This window comes from Plasmodium brasilianum, chromosome 12 (genome assembly GCF_023973825.1).
Source record: "Plasmodium brasilianum strain Bolivian I chromosome 12, whole genome shotgun sequence".
NCBI classification, from domain to species: Eukaryota; Apicomplexa; class Aconoidasida; order Haemosporida; family Plasmodiidae; genus Plasmodium; species Plasmodium brasilianum.
Genome location: NC_090125.1, coordinates 2,134,403 through 2,159,036, shown reverse-complemented (window position 1 = coordinate 2,159,036; position 24,634 = coordinate 2,134,403). Strand labels below are relative to the sequence as shown.

General features: G+C 25.1%; 1 protein-coding gene across 1 annotated transcript; it reads left to right on the top strand.

Annotated features, from left to right (window-relative positions):
* Positions 1 to 1,517: 1,517 nt before the first annotated feature.
* Positions 1,518 to 23,500, top strand: MKS88_004434 (dynein beta chain; the record flags this gene model as incomplete). Its single annotated transcript, XM_067217612.1, has 8 exons — positions 1,518 to 2,114; positions 3,273 to 3,863; positions 4,042 to 6,039; positions 6,331 to 6,991; positions 7,088 to 22,049; positions 22,148 to 22,338; positions 22,486 to 23,063; positions 23,420 to 23,500. The coding sequence occupies 8 exons, from the start codon at positions 1,518 to 1,520 to the stop codon at positions 23,498 to 23,500; spliced, it is 19,659 nt and encodes a 6,552-aa protein (XP_067072022.1).
* Between the last annotated feature and the right edge of the window lie 1,134 nt (positions 23,501 to 24,634).

The following is a 24,634-nucleotide window of genomic DNA, read 5'->3' as shown; positions in this document are numbered from 1 at the left end:
AATTATCACAAAGAAACATTAAAAGAATAAAATTTTCAAAAATGTTAAGGATGTCTCAAAATGACCAAAAAAAGGTAAAATAAACTACAACATATTAACACAAGAATATTATATGCATATATATTATACAAATATATTCATATGTATTATTAGCAGCTACAATTCATCGTAGTATTTAGCATATTTCAAATTTAATATACAACTCTTTTTTTTTTTTTTTTTTTTTTACAATATTTAACCCCATTTCAGAAATTCTAGCTACAATTCTTAAAGGTAATTTTGCTTATTTATTATTTTTTTTTTTTTTGCGTGTATTAAATATAGAATGGAGCATACTAAAAAAATTAATATGTTGAATTTTTTTAATAAACATTTTGTTCGTTTTCTGTTACTTTACTGCTTTCTTTGCTTTTAGTTTCTTTTCGCGTTCACTTCGCTTCCATTTCATTTCCATTTTTTCCTCATTTTAGCATTTTCTTTTTCTTTCATGTTTTAAATTTCTGATAAAACTTTCAGTCTTTTTTCTTTTTTTAAATTAATAAAATTTTTTAAATGTCTAACATGACTCTACCTTACCTTTTTAGGTTTTTATTTATTGCCATATTATTTTTTTTTCATATTTTTTTTGAAGAAATGATACATATTTTTCAAATGTGTCTAAAAGTAATTTTCTGTTTTTTTAAGAATATATGGGTTTATATACACAATCAATACTTTCACTCTATTTTGTAGTATTTTACTCAATTTTTTTCATGTAAAATATTCATGTATTCACCGACTATGCTTTTTCATGATGACAAAGTTAAAATGTTTCCTTATCCACTTTTTTTTTTTTTTTTTTTTTTTATGTGCAAAAGTAGAAAGAAAAAAGTATATAAACGAATAGTTTCACATAAAAGTCCTTATCCTTTTAAGTAATTTATCGTACTAATAATAAAATGATAGTGCTGCATAAACACATTTTATAATATTACTATAATTATAACAAAATGGTACGCAATTATTTTCCCTTCTATAACATTTACGCTTTTTCTTCTGTTATTTATATTTTAATGTAATAAGCATCTTTTCCCATTTTATTTTCTACATTTTTTTCCTGCTCTTACTAAATTTTCATATTAACGCATTGTCAATACATCACACCATGGATCTCTGCTTATTTTACTTATATTTCCCTCTGTATCCTATTTTTATAAATTCTTTATTATAATTCATTTGTTGTTTTGTCCTTTTTTCTTTTTTCCTTTTTATTCGGGCTTCCAATTATTGTGTATACAGCTAAATAAATATTACGTACGGCATATATTTTATATTTCTATGACACATATAAAAATATTGTTATGTATGCATACATGTATATATATATATATATATATAGATGTGTGCATTTCAGCATGCGTTGCTTTAAAATATGTAAAAATGTACTTTTGTATATCCCCTTTTTGCTCTACCCGAAAGTGAGCTCATAAATTATTCTTACTAATTTTTATTCAAAAAGAAGAAATATATTCGAAAAAATGGAGGAGGAAGTAAGTGAAGACTTTATAAGTGTGTGGATAGAGAATAAAATAAGCTTATCAAAATTTAATTTCACTAATCTATGGAATAATAGTTATAATAAGATAGTTCACAAATGGATGTATAATGTCAATTACAAAATATTATTTATATATTTAAAAGATTATAATGACATCAAATTAAGCTTCTCTTTTGATTTTCCTAACGAAGTAATAGACGAAACAATTGATGAATATATAATATTTTTAAAAATTAATAGTAAAAAAATAACATATGAAAATATAGATAACACAGTTTTATATAATAAGGTAAAATGTGAAATAAAAGAAAATATTTTAAATCTCATGGATAGAGTATTTATTCCCATGCTAGACATGAAAAATAACTCACCCATCAATATACAAAATGATTTTAACATTACTACCGTAGAATTTATGACATATATTACTCAGCTATTCTCTAAAAACAAGCTAATTTATTACCCTAAAATTTCTGTGGATCAAATTGAACTTTTCTCAACTGATAAAAATTACATTCAGCTCCTCGAAAAGTTACTGGATCATTGGATAAGTGACATTGAAAAGTTGTTCAAAAATGTAAAGCGCCAAAAAAAAAAAATAAATAAGCACATGTTCAAATGTTAAAATGTACAAGTGAACAAATAGATAATCATATGGGCATATAGGCAGATAAACACATGTGAAAATAGTTATGCAATCTTAATTGTTATGTGTAAAATGATATCTGCGCAAAAGAATTATATGTTCACGTAACAGTAGAACAAATTAAGTTGTACTGTAAATATTGATAAACCCATTTTAGAGAGAAAAAAATTAACAGTTATGCAAATACCATTATTTTAGGAGTGTATTTCTAATATCATTTATTCTACAATCTATTTAAAAGTGTGAATAGTAGTTTTATTATATTTGTCATAAGAAATATTAACATGTTCCATGTGAACATAATTTATGATCATTATGTAAAAAAAGTGAAAAAAATGAAGAGAGCATTTACATAATTATATTATATAATATGATATATATGATAAATGTATTATTCACTATTATTAATTTGTAAATAAGACATTTTTGTTTAACATATTCTCCTACCCTCGCTTCATCCTCTAACTTCATTTGGATTTTACTCTTTTAAAATAAAATTTCTTCCATTTTATATTCATACATAACAGTTTTAATACAGAGATTTTTACTTTATGTGATATAACTTGCCTGAAGTTTTTCAGTTTTGCAATTTTAATAATTAGAAAATGAATTTTATTTTATTATTTTATTATTATGTTTTTTTATTTCTTGTTGAATAGTAATAGTATTTCATATATTTAATAATATAACTTCTAACTTTCGTTTTTCTTGCCTCTGTTGCAGTTTCGTATGCTTTATTGTAGAACTAAATTGTAACAAAATAATTAAACTAAAACTTAGAATAATTATTATTTTTACTCATGAATACAAAAATAGAATTTCCATACTGTGTCTATAACCCCCAAGCTCATATTACAATGTCTTAGATTAACAATATGTAGTTAAAAATTTTTATTTATATATTAGTATTAAAAGGCGTATCTGCAATGTTGGAAATTAAAACGAGAACTAGAAAAACTATAATAAAAAATTTTTACTTCTCTAACTTTTCCGCCAGCACGAGAATATGCATGTATACATATACATATATATATATTTATTTATTTTTTTACACGTTCCTAACGCGCTGCTTTTTTTTCTTGTGTGCAGATTTACGACAAGGAAATAAGCTACCTAACCTTGTGCGAGTACATAACAGATGTGGAGAAGAAGCACAGCATTTTAAAAGACCTCTTGCAAGAATTAAATTTGGACATAATAAGTTGTATCTTGAATATCCTAGATAGAAGTAATTGCATAAATGTAAAAAAGTATAACACGTTAATAGCAAGTATAAAAGAAAAATGTGCTAAATTAGAAGATAAACTAAAAGCACTGAAAATTTTAGAAGAACCTTTTAGGAGTTTAGAAGATAATGAGAGTATAGAAAATGTTTATAACATTTTACCTATAATTGTAAGTAGGTTAAAATTAATTTTTAACTTTTCAAAATATTATAAGGATTCGGATCAAATAAACAATTTAATAACACTGTTACTAAATGAATTTATTAAATCCTTACAAAATTACATTGATCTTTCAAAAATGTACACCAAAGAAGTTATAGAATTATCGGAGACTCTAGATGAATGTATTAATTTTGTTTCTTACTGGGATTATTTGATAAATATATCGTTCGGAAAAATGCAAGAAAAGAATGCATCGTTTGAATCCATCATGAATCAGATTAACCTGTCTAATGTAACATTTCAAACGCTTTAAATATATTCGCCTTTTATATATGTTACTGTTTAGGTTATGTGTACGAATGTTAGATCATTTTTTACACACCTGCACACAACAACAAATATGTATATATATATATATATATATGTATTTATACTTTCGTGCGATATTTTTTCTTTCCACCTTTTGTTAGATTAACGCCTTCAAGAATAAATGCATAGACCTTAAGGAGATATGCTTTGCGTGCGAACAATTTTTATTTAGTATTAAGGAAGAGGACATAAAAACGTTTAGCTATGAATACTACAACGTAATTAAGAAAGGATTTAACGATATAGAGTCCACATTCTTCAATGAATTAAATCGCATTCGAAATTTGGAGTATAACATTTTAAGTATAAGAAATAATGAATGGACTAATGATTTTAAAAAAACCAAAGAATTAATAAAAATGTTGGAAAGCATATTTATAAACTTAATTAAAATATCGTTCGAGAATTCTAGTAATATTGAAAACAGTATATTTTTATTTGATAAGTTTTATAACTTAGCAGTAACTGAAAATATAAAATCATTTATGAGCAAGAAAATAGTAGATATATGGAATAGTTTTATTAAATACATTGACTCATATTTTAAATATTTTAATAATTTTCTTGATAATCCATTCAATTACTTTTCTTATAATATAAGATATGAATATCATTCTTCTTGTATCATGCTTGCTAAAAATATCAATATAAAAGTGTATAGAATATTTGAAAAATTAAGTAAGCTTTTTTACATACCAAAAGTAAAAGAACAAGAAATAGCTTGCGAAAGATATTATAATTTTCAAAATTCTGTAAATATTTATATAAAACAAATTAATAATATGTGGATTAACGAACTGAAAACTATCGCCTCCAAGAAGAACAATTCTCTTGTTAACACACTGCTGGATAATTCAATTCTAATAAAAGTAAAAGACAAATATATAGAAAGTACATACAATATAGAAATTAAAAAGGTTTTATCTGAAGTTAATTTTTGGTTGAAGATAAAAGATGAACAAATATTTCTACCCAATGTAATTAATGAAATATCTTTTCATGAAGAAAGATTAAAAATATGTAAAGAGTATGTAAATAGACTAGTAAGAAATTATAACAATATCTGTATAATGCTAAATACCGATCAACATAAAATATTCGAATATGTTTTGAGAAATATATATAATAATATTGAAAATACTGTATTTAAATACAACTGGAATAAGGACAATATAAAATTGAATGTTCTATTTAATTTCCTTAATGAGTGTATTAACATCAAAACTATAATTGCAGCTTTTAAAGTTAACGATGAAAAAATAAAAGACATATTAAATGAGATAGAAAAGATATCTATAATTGCCATTGATGAAAAAAGAACCTATACCTTGGAAGAGTTTGAAGAAGAACAAAATATAAACATAGAAGGAATAAGGAGTATATTAAGAGATAAACATACAAATATTATAAAAATTTTGAAAGAAATACTTGTATATATTGAAAAATATTCTACAAAAAGCTTGAACTCTTTTAAGAGCTATATAGTGAATATTGAAAGAAATTTTCAAGAAAAATATTTTATATCTGTAAAAGTTTCTCTATATAATTACTGTAAATTATTGACCGATAAAATTAGTAATGATGAAGTGGAGAATTATCCACTATTTAAAATTTATATAAAATTAAATAAAAATAAAGAACTGATATATGACTTCTCACATCAGTCTGCAAAAAATCTTGCAGATGAAATTTATAAAAAAGCATCAGACATATTTTTTACCTTTCCAAAATTTAGTGTTATTATATTTAAAAATAGACAAAAACAAGTAAAAAAAAAATTAGCTTTTGCTTTTAATACCACTAATGCTAATGACAAGGATCAGCTGAATGATGTCAAAGATAACCAGATGAAAAAAAATGACAACAGTAATCAATGTACTAAATTACTAAGTCAAATAAATAATATATATGCTAATTTTATGGAAAAATTGAAGGAAAAGATTAAGTGGCTAAGGCATTATAACTTAAAACTTTTGAGCTTAAATGAAACTGAGCTGTTAAGTAACTTGCATTCTGCCGAGGACACGATGAAGTATGTTTATAACCAAATAAATGTCTTCAAAAATTTAGAGGAAAATATCAAGCAGGACATTGACAAGGTATGCACGAGAGGAGAGGAGAGAAAAAAAAAAAAAACGAAAATAATAAATAAAACAGTAAAACAGTGAAATAATAAAATAACGCAAAACACATTTTTGAATATTGCAGCACTAGTTTACTCAATTTCCCTCAACGGCATTAATTTAACCCTGTCTTTTAAATCAAAAAAAAAAAAAAAAATTAGTAGGAGCAATTTAGTTTAATCTTGTATTTTTTTTAATCTGTTTTGCTGTTCCTTCATCCTCTGTACTCCCCATACCTTTTTTTTTTTTTCTTTTTCGGTTTTACAGGAAATCATTTTGTTTATAGAAATAAACTTGAGTACACTAAAGGAAGAGCTACTGTCCGATTTTAGTAAATACAAAAACCTATTTTTGGACTATATCAGTGAGAAGTGTGGAAAAAAGCTAAATGAATTATACACCTTCTTTAAAGAAAATAGCACAAATTTACTAAAATCAGCGGTCGACATAAATGATCTAAAAGAACATAACTCGTTATTAGAACATTGCAATAAGAATTATATGAAACATAAAATGGAGTTAGATAAATTGGAGGCTGATTATTTAAAACTAATAGAATTGAAAGGTGAGTTAAAAGAAGATGAAATCATGAAATTAAAAACGGCATCAACCTTATCTGGAAAATTTGAAGCTTTACTAGTAGAAAGCAAAACAATGTACTTAGACGCGAAAGAAAAAATGAAGAACGAAGTTAAAAATTCATACAATGAGTTTAATAAATTATGGCAGAAAAAAAAATTGGTTTTCTATAAGGAAATGCCAATAAGTATAGATAATAACCCTGATGATGTTCTGAATATGATTAGCTTTTATGAAGAGGAATTGAAAAACATTAAAGATGCTCAAAATATTTTAAAGCATAAAATAATTTTATTTAATATAGATGATGTATGTGATGAGCAAATTAACGACATGGAAATAGACTTATGTCACTTAAAATCTATTTGGCAGATGATACGATTTTGGAATACCACTTTTGATTATATTAAAAATATCAATATATTTTTTTTATATGATATTTTAGGCGATCTTATTGTAATGATAAAGGAGTATAAGAAGCAAAGATTGTGCCATACACTATGCTTTTTAGAGGAGCAGAACACACTTGATGAGAGCTTATATATGTCAAATGATTATGCGGAGAGCAAAATGAATGAAAATGAAAATACCAGCTTAACGAATAATAAAAATGAGAAAAAAATAAAATGTGAAGTGGGAAAGGAAGTAGCTGTGCCTGATACGAAAAGTTTGAATATCAAAATATTTTTAAACCAAGTAAAAATGCAGTTCATAGATATTTTTGAGCTATTTTTAATAAATATAAAAAGAAGAAATACTTGGGAGATATATAAAGAGTTAAAAAATAATGTAGGTAAACTAAAATTTTCCTTATATCTTGTTGAAATTTTAACCAATGAATGTATGAAATATAGGCATTTTAAAGAAATAGAATTAAAAACTAATATTCAATGGAATCTTAATAATATAACATTGAATGATATTATAGAACATAAGTTATATAAAGAAATAAAATTTATAACGATTTTATATAATAACGCAGAGAAAGAATTATTTATAGAAAACAACCTAAAAAATATAATAAATAAATACGAAAATATGAAACTATCAGTGAAGAATAATAAATCTTCTTTTTTGATTCAAGATACAGATAACATTTTTAATAATATTAATGAGGACTTGTTCTTATTAAATAATATAAAAGTTTACAACTTTGATATAAATTTTTTAAAAAAGACAGAAAAATGGGAAGGCATATTAGGAAATCTGTACGACAATTTAGAAATTATTTATTTTATACAGAACAAAAACGAATATATAAAATCTATCTTATCCTGTTCAGAAGAAATGAAAGAAGAATTAAAAAAAATACATGAAGAATACAATGTATGTAATCAAAGATTTATTAAGGTTGTCAAAAGTTTTGAGAATTCGTATATATTGGAAAAAATTAATAACAATGATAATGTACATATTTTTTTACAAATACAAAAACAGCTAAATTTTATTGAAAAATCTTTAGAAAGTTACTTGGAAAAAAAAAAGAGTTCTTTTCCTCGATTTTACTTTTTGTCTAATAAAGAAATTTTGGAAATATTGGGAATACACAAAAATCCTATGATGCTAAAAAAGAAGATCGAAAAAATTTTTTCCTCTATCCATTCAATCGATTTTGTCTTATCTGAAAAAAAAATTTATTTTCAGAAAAATAACTCAAAGTGCATTTCTGTGAACGAATATAATTACAATAATCATCAAAATAATTATACAACAGGTTTTGCAACTAAAAAGAATGCCAAAAATTCATCTAATTTCTACAACAACGATAAATTAATTAACAAAGAAAGAGGACAAAAAGATGAAGAAAATGCTATAACAAATGAACATAACAATTACTTTACTTCAGATATGATCATTAACTCTTCGTCCTACTTTGACATTTATATTTATTCTCAATATGGAGAAAAAATAAAGCTTCAAAAGAAGATGCAACTAAATTATGAGTCATCCACTATTATATTAAATAAATTAGAAGAAAATATATATGAGACTTTGAAAGTAGACTTAGTAAATGTGCAACTACAATTAAAGGAAAAAAATTTTAAAAACTGGATTTTGAATAATCCGCAGCAGTTAGTTCTAGCGAGTAAATGCATAAATTTCACAAATGATTATGAATATTTTCTAATACAAATTAACAAAGGATCACACATTTTTGTAAATCAAATGAAAAATGAAAATCACAAGGAATTACTATTTTTAACGGAGTTAGTAAAAACTATAAAAGATAAAAAAAATTATATAAAAATCACTACACTCATAATGCTAGAAAGTTATTATAAAGATGTTGCAGAAAAATTGATAAAAAACAAAATGGAATGCAATGATAATTTTTTATGGATATGTCAGCTGAAATATATTTTATCCGAAGATGAAAATAATGAAAGTTTGAATTTTCAAAATACATTATTATCATGCACTGATTTGCTTGAGAAAAGTGACCATGTGCTTGTAGAAAATCAAACAAATAACATTTATAAAAAGAGTAGTAGTAGAAATGAATTATTAGATCAAGACTTATTAAATGGAAAAATTGTAAATGAAGCTAATAATACAATAAGTACAAAAGATAAAGGGGAAAAAAAAAAAAAGAAAATAGAGGATTTTTCATCTACAAAATTAATGAATGGTAAAAGTAATGTCACTAAAAAAGAGGAGAATGAGAAACAGAAAAAATCTAATGAAAATAAAAATGGAAATAAGGATTTCACTAATTCAAATACAAGGAACAAAAAAAGTATAACACCAAATGGGAAAAGTGTTAAGCAAATAATAAATTCTATCAAGAAAAATAGTTTACACCCAAATGGTAAAAAAAACTCATGTGAGAAGGATGTTGAGCAAAAGGAGAAGGAAGAGGGGAAAAAACAAAAGGAAAAGAAATGCAATAAAGAGCAATGCGAATATAAAGATGACAGTCTAAATGAAGACCAGGATGTAGGAAATAATACAGAAAAAGGAGAAGATGAAGAAAAGGAAGATGACTTGGAAAAGTGTAAGGATTTTTACATAGAGGAGGATATAGACAGAGAGGAAGATACTGATAATGAGGACGATTTTTACATAGAGGAGGATATTGACAAACAGATTGATACTGACATAGAGGAAGATATTGACGAAGAAGAGGATTTTAACATAGAAGAGTATATTGACATAGAAGAGGATAATGACATAGAAGAGGATATTGATAGAGAGAATTATCTTGATCCGGATAAAGACGTTAAAAAGAACGAAAACTTTGAGGCCGATGAAGAACAGGAAAAACGCAGTATTGACTATCGTGAAGAAAAAGACAAAGAAAAAGAGGCGAATGTATCAAGAGTAGCAAAGAGAGGAATTTTAATGAAAAGGAAAAAGTCGATAAAAGATCATATACTAGGTGAAGGTGATAATACAATTGTAAAAGATATGAACAAAACTGATGATATAAATACCTTGGATTTAACTAATAAAAATAACAAACAACTTAAATATCTTAAAACTATAAATTTAATGCTAAACAAATCCATGACATTATATTTACAATATTTTAATAATAAAAGAAAGTATTGTTACGAATATCAAGGAAACACTACTAGGTTAGTTATTACACCATTAACCGAAAAATGCTTTTATTCTTGTTTATTTTCTTTAGATAATTTTTATGTAAGTGCTATAAAAGGAGAAACAGGAGTTGGCAAAAGTGAGACGATTAAAGATTTTTCAAAAATGTTTGGTACTAATATTATTTCAATTAATTGCAATAATAATAATACTACAAAATATATAGGAAATATTTTATCTGGTATATTACAATCTGGATTTTGGTGCTGTTTTGATGAATTTAATAGAATAGATGAAAATGTTATTGTCATAATTGTAGAGCAATTTAGATGTATCAAACATATTTTACAAAAATTTGCATTTAATAATAGTAGTAATAGTAATGATGGTGATGAACCTAGATATGCAGATTATGAAAACATCTCTTCCTACCACCATAAGTCAAAATGGAAATTATGTAATGATGAAAATAATATGACTACTAATTCGTTTGGCACATTTTGTAACGACTACAATGAACTGTCTTTTTTAGAAAAAAAAAAGAACACACCTAATTTTACAAACGAGCATTCAAATGAACCTAACAGTACAGCTCAAAGGAACGATATAAATAATAATAATATCGAATCAAAAAGCAAATACGAAGATGAGAGCACGAAGATCACTGACAAGAGCTGCTTTAATAAATCATCTGAATATAATGAGGCAAAAGATGTTTATGTTACTGAAACTAGCAGCGTGAACAACAGAGCTAGTAATAACAGGATGAGTAATAACAAATGCGCTTTTTTTGAAGGACAACGTATTAAAATAAAGAACACTTGCTCCATATATTTAACACTGTGCAAGAAAAATGACAACTGTATATATTCGCTGGAAAATTATAACAACGTTATTCAAGAATTTTGTTTTAAATTACCAAATTTTTATCTAATATGTCAATTCTCTTTAACTTCTATAGGTTTTAAAAATGCAAAAAAGTTATCAAAGAAAATTAATGTATGTTACAGTTTGCTATATGAATTTTTATCTAAGCAAAAACAATATATAATTGATTTAAGGGAAATGAAAAAGTTTCTTAATTTAGTGTCAGAAGATTTTACAGTTAATAGTAGAACAAAAAATGAAGAAGAGATTATATATGATGCTTTGGTAGAAGCCAATGAATCAAAGTTATTAAAAGATGACTTACATATATTTTACAGATTTCTGAAAGAATTATTTCCATTAGTAAAAAATAAACAAGCAAAAAATAAAAATAATGATGCATCTGTTAAAATAATTACAGGTATAATGAAAAATATGGGATACACAATAAATGATTATTATATAAAAAGCATATTAAAATTGCATAAAATAAAAAAAACAAACAAAGGAATTGTCTTGGTGGGAAAATCATGCACCGGTAAAACTAGTATCATAAATATTTTTAAGCATTTCTGCGAAATTCTGAAAAGCGCAAAGATAATAGTAAGTTCTACAAAAACAACAGGTACTTCTACTGTTACTAGTGCTACTGACATTACCGCAGAGGAAGAAAGCTATGACGCAATGTTGTTACATAAAGGTAATTATAACAATTCGTATGAGCACGATTCTGATATTAATAAAAATAAATTAAATAATTACAATGATGATTATGCAAACTCAAATAAAATAAGCATCATACCTACACATTCGCAAATGGCAAATAAAGGAACATATGAGAGTTATAATTTGTTGTACCCTAATAATTTGTTCTACAACAAATATAAGAACCAAGGGAATGCAAATATGATTACAAATAATATAGCTACGAAAAAATTGAGTAAAATAAGTAGTACCCATTCTATACAAAGTAAAAATTCTTCTGGAACATTGCTCGATTTTTCAAATAAAAATAAACATAGTACAGACATGAATAATAATTCTATTGATATAACAGTTTTTAATCCCATGTCCACTGACTTAAGGAAATTGTATGGTTACTATAACTTTGAGAAAGAAATTTATGAAGATGGTATATTTTCATTAATAATGAAAAAGTTATTTGATGATAATACCCCCAATGAAAAATGGCTAATTTTAGATGGGCCTATAGATACATTAACAGCTGAACCGTTACATTCTTTGTTAGATGAAAATAAGGTGTTAACATTTATAAATGGAAATAGATTAAAATATACAGATAACGTATTTATATTTTTTGAAATAGAAAATTTGAAAAATTGTACTCCGTCTTTTATTAGTAGATCTAAAATAGTTTATATGAATGAGGAAGAGTTTAACTTTGAATGGATCATCGATAGCTATTTACAAAATAATTTCTTCAGTTTAGAAGAAAAAAATTTGGTTCAAGGATTTTTTAATAAGTATATTAAAAAAATAATGAATTCTAAGAAAAATAAATTTAATTTAATTATTGATGTAAGTGATGCAAATATTATAATATCTATTTGTCAACTTTACGATATGTTATGTAATTTATATGATAAAAATTTTCCAAGAAATATGAACCCTTCCCTTTGCTTAGAAAAATTATTTCTTCAATCTATTATATACACTTTTTCTAATATTTTATGCCCTAAAAGTAAGGAATTACTAGATCATTTAATTAAAAGTATAGATAGTACCTTTCCACATTTGAACACTATTTTTGATTACACAATAAGTAAAAACAATTTCAGCTGGGTTTTGTGGGACGAATTAATTACAACTAACCATAATTTTCTTCCAAATGTGAAAGAAAATTTTTTTTCTTATGAAAATTACAATTTTAGTAAAAACGATAGTAATATGAAATATATGAATGTGAGCGCAAACCAGTTGAATGAAACGTTAAACCAAGAAACTAATTTTAATAAAATTTTCTTGAATAGTAATTTACAATTTAGCAAAAATTTTAACAAATACACAATTAATTATAATAATCTGTTTAGTGATAGTAATAATAAAGATACCTTAAACAATGTGTACCAAACATATCATTCCAATTTTATGTCATCTAATGAAAACAGTATAAATGATATGAACATGTTAGACAATTACCATATGTTTAGTAATTATTCCGAGCATAATATTTATTCGAATAACAACTATCTTGATTCTACTGCTTTTAACAGTTACAGTAAAAATATGTCCAACAATTATTTTTCGGATAACAGCTTTTCAAATAATAATTTTTCTGATAATATATTATCCTATAGAAATATTAAAAATGGTAAAAATAAATTCCCGGATGAGAAAAGAAATAACAATAAGAATAATAATAACTGTAATAATAATAACAATAATTACAATGTTGATAATGATGAGTATAACGTCCTCAACCACAATTTTATTCAAAGCTATAATAAATCATCGTTAAAAGATATCTATAATCAAAAGAAAAATATAGGTGAAAACAACATGCAAAAAACAAAACAACAAAAATATTTTCAACAGAAATTTAATGACAATATATATGTAGACAATGTAGAATCTTTGAGAAAAAAAAATATTATTAACATATTAATGTATAACAAAAAGAATATACTACTAATAGGAAATAAATTTAGTGGAAAAACCTTTTTTATGAAGTACAATATATTACCATATATTAAAGAAGATATATCAAGTTATTATATCTTCATCTCAAAATTATATAACTCGAACAAACTAGAAAAAAAAATTGAAATGAATGTAGAAAAGAAATGCAGAAATATTTATAAGCCAATAGGAAATAAGAGGTCTCTATATTTTATTTTAGATGATTTAAATAGTCTTCAAAAATATGATAATTCTTATTTTAACGGCCTTAATTCTACTACTACTTCTACTAACAAATTATTGTTTGATTTTAACTATGACATAAAATATGAGTCGAAAAATAACAGTTATAACAGCTGCAAAAGCAATCTTAATTATCACGATAAGTCAGCCCCCAATACAAGCATTTTAGAATTTCTCAACCAATTTATCGACTATAATATGTACTATAACAGAGACAACGGTTCTGTAAAAAATGTGGAGAATTTATTTTTCTTTTTAATATATGGAAATAATAAAAAATACATTTCATCATTTAATAGAAAACTAATAAACAGATTGCATATTGTTCATTTAAATGAAATGGATGAAGTAGTTATAAAGAATACATTTCATGTTTTCTTAAGACATAAATTTTCTAATTTTCATGAAGTCATAAAGAATTTGTCAGAACCCCTTTCCTTGGCAACTGTTCGATTATTTTTTGATACAGCAAAATATTTTAAGGCAAATTTAAATTGCTATCACTACTTTTTTCATTTAAAGCACATATTTAAAATAATTAAAGGTATATATTTGTCAGAAGCTCCTATATATGAAGAAAAAGAAAGTGTATTAAGATTATGGTGTAATGAATGCTTTCGAGCTATAAGTGATCAATTAATTTTAAAAACTGAAAAGAAAAAGTTTAAAAATATTTTAAAAAATATTTTACATAAAAAGTTTTATGTTGTGTATAATCATTTGTTTCCTAATAAAAAAAACTTTTACTTTTGCTCTTACAATTTCCATGACACAAAAAATGAAAACCCCTATTTCTTCTACCAACCAGTGTTTAATGAAAATGTTTTAATGGAATTTTTCAAAAACGTTATATCCTCTTATAATACATTTGTTGTCTGTAATTATGATAAGAAGAAAAAAGAGTATTTCAAAAGTTATAATATGGTTGTTGATTCTCCTGATGAGGAAAAAAAAGGTTTTCTATTAATGAATGGACAAAAGAACTTAACAGAAAACAGCATATACGAAATGTTCAGAAGTGAAATAAATCACAGCGAAAATAATGTAGGTTCGAATGACAACATAAATGGTAACACAAATGATAATGCAAATTATAATACTAACGACTTAAAAGGGGCTGTGGGAGCTTATTTAGATATATCGCAAAAAGTATCAAAGGAAATAGAAATATTAGTAAATAAAAATGATAATGATTTTAATAACATAAATACTCCTATAAACTTCATATTATTTAAAGAAGCTATGTTAAATATTTGTAAATTTTCTAGAATTTTTCTTTTCGAAAATGAACATTTTATCTCTATTGGTGACAGTGAATCGGGAAAATTTACTTGTTGCTTAATCGCATGTTTTATATATCAAATTAAAATTAGCGTTATTAAGAATTTATATTATGGAAATGTAAATTTGGTTAAACCTGAAGAGCAACGTGCAATTCTAGATGATGTGTTTAATAAGGATCATTCCATGAAGGAAATTTCAATCGTTAATTATATGAGTTCTTCGAAAAACGGAAAGAGTAATGAGGAAGCAACAGAAATGAATAAAGAAACAGAAATGAATAAAGCAATGGAAGTGAATGAAGCAATAGAAGTGAATGAAGCAATAGAAGTGAATGAAGCAATAGAAGTGAATGAAGCAATTGAAGTGAATGAAGCAATTGAAGTGAATGAAGCAATTGAAGTGAATGAAGCAATTGAAGTGAATGAAGCAATTGAAGTGAATGAAGCAATTGAAGTGAATGAAGCAATTGAAGTGAATGAAGCAATTGAAGTGAATGAATCAATCGAAATGAGTGTACTATCTGGAAAAAAGGATAAAATAAATATAGAAGTGACAGATCATGGAAATAAAATGATTGAACAAAACAGAAGGAACAAAACAATCGAAGTAGGAGAACATGAAGAGCTGCAGGAAGAACATTTGAGTAAAAAAGCAGATTTAGACAATTTCAATAATGATAAGCCGAATGGAAGGAAGTATAAAAACAGAAATTTGAATGATAGAATGCTAAATGAAAATAGGGAATGGAATAAATTAAATGTAGAAAAGGAAGATTCAAGTAAATTAAATATAAATTCCTTAAATTATAGTAATAATATTTCAGTAGTAGAAAAATTAAAATGCAACTATTTTATAAAAAAATTTAAGGATGCAATTTTTAACTGCTACAAGAACGAGAAAAGATGTGTTCTTTACTACTTAGATGATAATATGAATGATGATATTTTAGAATTTTTACATGAGCTGTATAATAATGAGAATTTAATAAATATTTTTAATAGTGAAGAAATAGCATATTTAAAAAATATATTCCTACAAAACGAAATAGGCTTTAAACATTTTGATACCCTAAATGAAATGGTTGAAGAGCTAATTAAAAGAAATTATCATTATGTTCTGTTTACTTCTCTAAAGAGTAAAATGTTTAGAAAAATATCTAATGAGTACAGTGTTATATTAAAAAATTCCACAGTAAATTATTTCTTCCCTTGGAAAAATACCTCCTATAATATAATTGCTCAAGAGACACTTAAAATAAATAACTTAAATATTGATGTATTTAGTAAGTTACATTACACAGCAATAAAAATGTTTGAAGGAATATTCTTACATCTCCAAGAAAAGGTAAGTATGGAGAAAATGGGAAATCAATTTTTTTTAAATGATTTCTTTACACATATGGATAGTAGTAAAAACTATCCATATAAAAATATAAATGAAAAAAAAAACAACATACCTAAACAAGAGGAAAAAAATAAAAAATACGAAGTGAATCACACAACGATTAAGTCGAAGAATACACAATTAAGTGATAGCAAACAATATATGCAGATAAATAATAGTCTACAAATAAATACAAAAGAAAGTTGCAATATACATTCTAATCAAACAAAAAGTATCATGCAAAGTAAAAAAACTATTAGTGATGGAACAGAGGAAAATACAATAGAAGGAGAAAACAAAAATGAGGAAGATGAAGAAAATTATATTAAATACATAAAAAATTCTAAAATAGTAGAGGATAAACTTAACATACAGAAATACATTAACTTTAAACATTTTTTAAAATTTTTGAAAATTTTCGAATACATATACAAAAAGAAATCAGAAGAAATGAATAATCAAGAGAAGAAAATTAATATAGCACTAAGCAAATTAGCTGATGCGAGAAATGAAATTGAAGAAATGCAAATTCAACTGAGTCTTCAAAAAGAAAATATATCTAAAAAACAAACAGAATGTGCACAACTATTAAAAGAAATAGAAGAAAAAAAAATAGAATCTAATGAAAAGAAAATAAAAATTCAAGAAGATAACATCAGAATATCGAATGTGGAAATAGAAACTCAAAAGTTAGCTGAGGATGCAAGAAAAGATTTACAAAACGCTATACCTGATCTAGAAGTTGCTACACAATCTTTAGAACAATTAGACAAAAAAAGTATTTCAGAAGTAAAGGCTTACACAAAACCACCTGACGTAGTTATGCAAACTTTGTCAATAGTCATGATCATTTTAAATAAAACCCCTAGTTGGGAACAAGCAAAAATTGAACTAGGTGAAGCAAATTTTTTAAGTAAATTAAAATCATTTGACAAAGACTCTATTTCAGATAAAACATTAAAAAAAATTGAAAAATTTACAAAAAACCCCATATATTCACCAAAAGCAGTAAAAAAAGTTTCTTCCGCTACAGGTGCTTTGTGTATGTGGGTACATGCATTGAAAATGTACGCAGAAGTCTATAGGGAAGTGGCACCTAAAAGATTAAGATTAAAATTAGCTGAAGAGCTACTAAGTGAGAATAGAAAAGAATTGCAAGTGGCAATGGAACAACTGAATGAAATTGAGAAAACATTATTACATTTACAAGAACAACATAATGAAAGTACAAAAACAAGTAATGAGTTGAGTAAATCATATGAGGAATCATGTGTACGAATTGAAAATGTGGAAAAAATATTTTTTAATTTAATGGATGAAAAAAATAGATGGGAAAAGTATGTTAAAGATAATGAGCGTATTAAAAAGTGTATTTATGGTGAATCTATTTTATCTTCTTTTTTTCTGGTGTACACCGGTTTATTAAATTATGAAGATAGGAAATATTTAATTTATGATACTTGTATAAATTTATTAGTAAAAAATAATATTTTTGTTAACTCAAATTTTAATGTAGTTGATTATTTTATTGATCCAATTCAATCCTTAGAATTTAATATTAACTTTTTATCAAATGATATATATATGAAAGAAAATTCTATACTTATTAATAATAATTTCAGTGCTACTTTAATAGTTGATCCTCATTATCAGGTAGCCAACTGGATAAAGAGAAGTTACAATAATAGTGACAAAATATTACAAATTTCAGATTTTCATTCTTCAGATATATTTTATAAAATTATATACTGTATGAATAAAGGAACGGCTTTATTGATAAATTATATTAATGAACTGGAAGATATATTACTCTTAACAATTAAGAGGTATAATAAATTTGTTTTAGATAAAGAAAACAATTGTCTACTTGATATGAGGGTGCATTATTCTACAAATGACTTGTTAATAAAAAAGTACATAAATAGAAAGAAAAAGATGTGTAGCAATTGCGCTGGTAATAATACCAGTAATAACACCAGTAATAATACCAGTCATAATACCAATAATAACACCAGTAATAATACCAATAATAATACCAATAATAATACCAATAATAATGCCATTAATAATACCAGTAATAATAGTAATAATAATAATAGTAATAGTAGTAATAGTAAGATGTCTTACGAAGAAAAAATATATTGTATGAAGTTGGAGCTACTAAATAATATAAGTATTCACAAAAACTTTAAATTATTTTTAGTTTCTAATAAGAACTGCTTCGATTTAGATAGATTATTTTACACCTTGACTAGCGTTATTGTATTTAAATTAAACAAAGAATCTTTGGACAATATTCTATTAAACGTTATTGTAATGAATGAACAGAAGAATTTAGGATATGAAAATAAAGAATGTCTAATGCGTCTTGTTCAAGTTAAAAAGGAAATAATAAAATTAGAGAACAACATTCTAGAACATATAACTAAAAGTGAAAATAAAATTACGGAAGATGATAATTTGATTAATATTCTTTTAAAATCTAAATTAGAAATAGATGAAAAGAACGGATATTTGGAAGAAATAAATGACACACTTAGCAGAATGAACATGAACAAGAATGTTTTCAAACCTTTAGCAAAAAAAGCATCTATACTATTTACCATTTTAAATGATTTGAAATATGTAAATAATTATTATCAGTTTTCCTTAGAAAATTTTATCTCCTTTTTTACGTATCATATATCTAATTTTAAAAAAAATAACACAGCAGTATCTTCTTCACCAGTTGAAAGACAAGAAATATTATTTAATAGCTACTTTTACGAATTTCTAAAATATACCAAGATCTCCTTAGCAAGTAAGCATCATTTATTTTTTATTTTTTATTCCTTATGCAAGATTATGGTTTTCGAAAATAAAATATCTCAAGAGGACTACAATTTTTTTATATTTGGGGTTCAAAATAACAATGAAAATGTGCACACAAAGTATTTGAAGATATATATGGCAGATGAAAAAGATAATTATGCTGCAAATGATAAGCGAAGTGCTTATCATAAAAGAAAAAAAATATATATTAGTAAGAAAAAAAAGAAAAAGCATAGTGGTGCAAAGGATAATAAAAATGAGCAAGAAATAGGGAAAAATATTTCTGATTCTTACAACTATGTAGATGATGAACGAGTTAATAATAATGAAAATGAGGAGGAGGATCAGGAGGAGGATGGAGATGAAGAAGACGATTATTATGATGCGGAAGAAATTGAAAGTGATGATAATGAAGCCGATGATAATGATAATGACAATGATAATAATAATGACAATTACAATGACAATAATGGAGGTGATAATGAAGATAATGCAAATGGTAGTGAACAAGACGAAGGAGAATATTATGATAATGTTGACATAAAAAATGATGAATTTGAATTAGGAAAAAAAAGGAACTTCCAAGAGAAGAAGAATATTAATGTTGGGGAGGTTGATCAACCAAAATGTAATACTAACACAATCAACAATAAAAGGAAAAGGAAGAACTCGAAGAAGAAATATAATTCCAATGATAAATTATCAGATGAGTATATGGAACTTGATAGTAATGACTTTTCAGAATTTAGTAACACGAATTATAATAATGATACTACAACAAACGAGGAGAAAGCTTTAGAAGTCCTTAATCCAGGGAATGATTGGATTAGCGACGAAAAATGGAGATATTTATTAGATATTGAAAAATTGAAAAACTTTGAAGGTTTCATTAATTCTTTCATTAAATCAATTAGAGAATGGAGAAGATGGTTTAATTTCTTAGAAGTAGAAAATTATGTACTACCAGATGAATGGGAATTCAATTTAAATTCTTTCCAAAAATTAATTATAATTAAAATTTTAAGACCTGATAGATTAAATAAGGCTATAGAAAATTTAGTTTATGCTAATATTTCCTATAATGATATAGATGTAGATCACATGAATTTTGAATACATCTTAGGTCCTTCTAAAAATATTGAACCACTAACTATTATTTATAAGCACAACTATGATCCTTTTCAATATGTATATAACTATGCTCGTGATAATAATCAGAAGCTTAAAAATTTAACCTTAACAAATCAAAATATTAATTTCATATATAATTATCTTATAGATGCAATGGAAAATGGGCACGTTCTTTTTATATCAAATTTACACAATTCTATAGAAAAATTACAAAAATTAACAAAAATAATTGAAAATGTGTTCAGTGCGAGTACTACTTCTTGTTCATTATTTAATACTAGTTCTGATGAAATGAAATTTGATGCACATGATCCACCAAATCCTTTATATGTCCAAGCAAATATAGCAGAAGAAAGGAGAAAAGGGGAAGAAGTTACATCAATATACAATGAGAAAAACAAAAAGGTAGAAGAAAAATATAAAAAAATTTCAAGTAATAAGCAAAATATAGTAATAGAAGCGCAGGAGGAGATAACAAAAGAGCAAAAATCGAATGAAGATAAAATAATTAAAAATGTAAAAAGACAGGAAATCATTTCTTTAGAGAGCGGTGATCATGTAGAAAGTGTAGAATGCTATAATGCATTGATAGACGAAGAATACAGTAATTTATATGTGGATAATTTGAATCATTTATTATTAAAAAGAAATAATAGAAAACTAAGGGTTCATCCAAAATTTCGTCTGTTTTTATCTTCTCTGCCTAATGAAAAATTTCCATCTTCTTTATTACAAAAAAGTATTATTGTTATTTTAGAGGAAGCCCATAATATAAAAAAGAGTATTTCTATATTATTTAAAGAACAATGGGCATTAGAAGAAAATAAAAATATTCAGTTAATTAAGTATAAAAAGTTAATGCTATGTTTATTTTGGTTTCACTCAATTTTAAACAACAGAAAGAAGTTTTATAATTTAGGATGGAATAGCGAGAATTATTTTTTTAGTGATAAGGATGTGATATTTAGTAAGTATATTTCAGAAATATTTTTTAATAAAAATGTAAAGGAAATATATTGGCCTTATTTCCATTATTACATTTGTGATATAATATATGGTTCCAAAATTATTGATTTTTTTGATAAGGAACTGTTAAATATATATGCAAAAGAATTTTTTAACAACAATATATTTAAAGGAAAATATATTTTTTCTAGCTCCATAAATTATTACATACCTAGTGACATTAGTAATGAAAAGCTTCTAAGTAATTATCTCAAGGAAATTCCACATAATGATAATGTAGAAATATTTGGTCAGAAACCATACTCCGAAATCCCATTCAATTCCCTTGCATCTGAAGAAATTATTACATTATTATTTCACGTAAACTCGTTGCACTTAAATCAATATCATTTTCAGAACACTACTTCTTACAATATTAATGAAAAAGAAGTCTATTCTTTCACTAAAACGTTACTGAAAAACTTACCTCATGAAATATATATAGACGAATTAATGAAGAAGCAATATATTCAAGAGCAGTACATTTACGTAAATCTGATGTATCAAGAAATATACAAGCACAATTTAGCTCTAAGGAAAATTCGCAGTTCCCTCAACAAGGTTCAATGCGGTAAGACCTCAGAAAAAAATAAAACAGCACCAGTGGTGAGATTAGCAGTACTAGTAGTAATGGTAGCAGTAACGGTAGTAGTAATGGCAGCAGTAATGGCAGTAGTAATGGTAGTAGTAATGGCAGTAGTAATGGTAGTAGTAATGGCAGCAGTAATGGCAGTAGTAATGGTAGTAGTAATGGTAGCAGTAACGGTAGAAGCAACACTAGCAGTAACGGTACTGGCATGAGAAACACATTGCACCACTGCTACAAACATGTTGCAATTGTCTAAGCTTATACACATGAAAAAAAAAAGTAGCATGTAAATTTGTCATTTTCATGCATATCGATATTTATTCATACCTATTTACTAAACGATGCAGCTTTAAAAGGAGAAATAGTCATAAATAAAAAAATCTACGAAATTATAAGATACTTAAGTGATGAACTAGTTCCTGAATCATGGAAGACGTTTTATGTTTCAAAAAGAAGACTCCTTGATTTTTTCCAAGACTTAAATGAACGAATAGATCAATTAAATGAGTGGTGTATTCATGGGAACTTACAAATTCATTGGCTGGGAGGTTTTTGTAACCCCAAGAGTGTTTTAAAATATATTTTACATGAATATTCTAAAAAGAACGAAGCTAGTCATGAATTAGTAACGTTCGAATGTACATCTATAAGCAAGTCCGATGAAGCTAAGATAAAAAGTCGTAGTATTGATGAAGGTATTTATATAAAGAATTTAATTCTGCAAGGTGCAAAATGGGATTTTATAAGTCAGACATTAATCGAAATGGACAATAATAATTTATACTTTATTATTCCAATAGTTTATCTTAAAGTTGTGTTAAAAAAAAAAAATAAAAACGACAAAGACAATGACATATATAATTGCCCTCTATATATGTGTCAAGAAAAGAATGTCACTGATATTAACGAGAACTATTTGATTCAGGTACTTTTCCGTCTTATTTTTTTGTACATATGCGTTTTAATACATATGTGTGGCTGACTTTAAAATAGTTGATATTAAGAAAATATGAATATAAATGTAATATATACCTATGTTACATGCAATATTACCAATAAATATATACATCAGTTTACACTTTTACAAAAATATTGTTTCACCGGAATGCGTTTAATGAATCTCAATTGGGTGTTGCAAATACAAAGAATTAAACGATTCAGTACACATCCCGTATTTTCTATAAAATTGTTTTACTTCAAATTCGTCTATGTGAATTATATAACAGATATAATAAAAAATATATCTTTCTCTTTTTTTTTTTTTTTTTTGTTCATTTATAGGTTGGATTACGCACTGGTTCTAAAAATCCATCTGAATGGGGTAAACTCGGAGTTCGCTTATTTTTAACAAATGAGTGTTAAAAATAAAGTAAAAATGATACACAAACTTAAGTATATATGTACGTATGCGCACATATACTTCTATGTGAACATCTAAGGATATGCGCATACAATGTAAAATGTAACCCTTTTAAAAGATGTGCTTTTATTCTCATATTAATATAATATTCCACAAAAAAACTATAATGGATGCGCTTATAATTTATTAGTATGTTTACTTGAATGAAAAAAAAAAGAAAATTTATTATTTTTTTGTTGCTCGTAAATTTTATAATATACAAATGCTTTATTCGTTTGAAATATTTTATTTCAATATTTTACGTAATGGGAATTCCTGAATAAAAAAATTTCTTTTCCCTTTTAAAGCAATCAACACAAATACTTTTGGATTATTTTACGAAATTTTTCTTTTTTAAATATTTATATACATTATATATGAATAAATATATTTATATTCTTTTTTTTTTTTTTTTTTTTTTTCCCTTATGCTTTTGGAGTGACTAAGGGGATTAACATATTAACCTATAACAGGCTAAATCTTTTGCAAAATTTACATATAACTGAAATATATATATATGTACACAGTGAACGGTTAAAAATTATATTTTCATTCGTATGTTCATAAAAAAATATAAAAACATATGATATGCATAATATATAAATCTATTTGTAACGAAAAATTCGTAGAGAGTTCGTGTTGTGTATAAATAATAATGAATATAAATAAAGGGAACCTTTAAGGCAAGCACTAAATATTTATTCTTTAGCATAAGTTGCTCGTATTTTTTTTGCATTCTTCCTTCTTTTTCATATAAAAAGAAATCAAGAGAAAAACACGCTGCTTTAGGTATACAGTATATAAGAGTATACAATGAGCAATAATATATACATAAATGTATAATTACAATCTACATGTTTACATATATATATATATATATATATACATAATATAATACAATAATTTATATATACGTAAAAATTATTTTTTCTCTGAAAAAAAAGGGTATTTTTTAAATGCTTTAAAAAGTATTGGAATAAATAATGATACCAATATATAAATTTTATAAAGCAGAATAAAAAATATAATTAAAAGGAAAAATTGAAAAAATTAAATAATTGAACTGAAAAAGTTGAAACAATTTAAAAAATTTAATA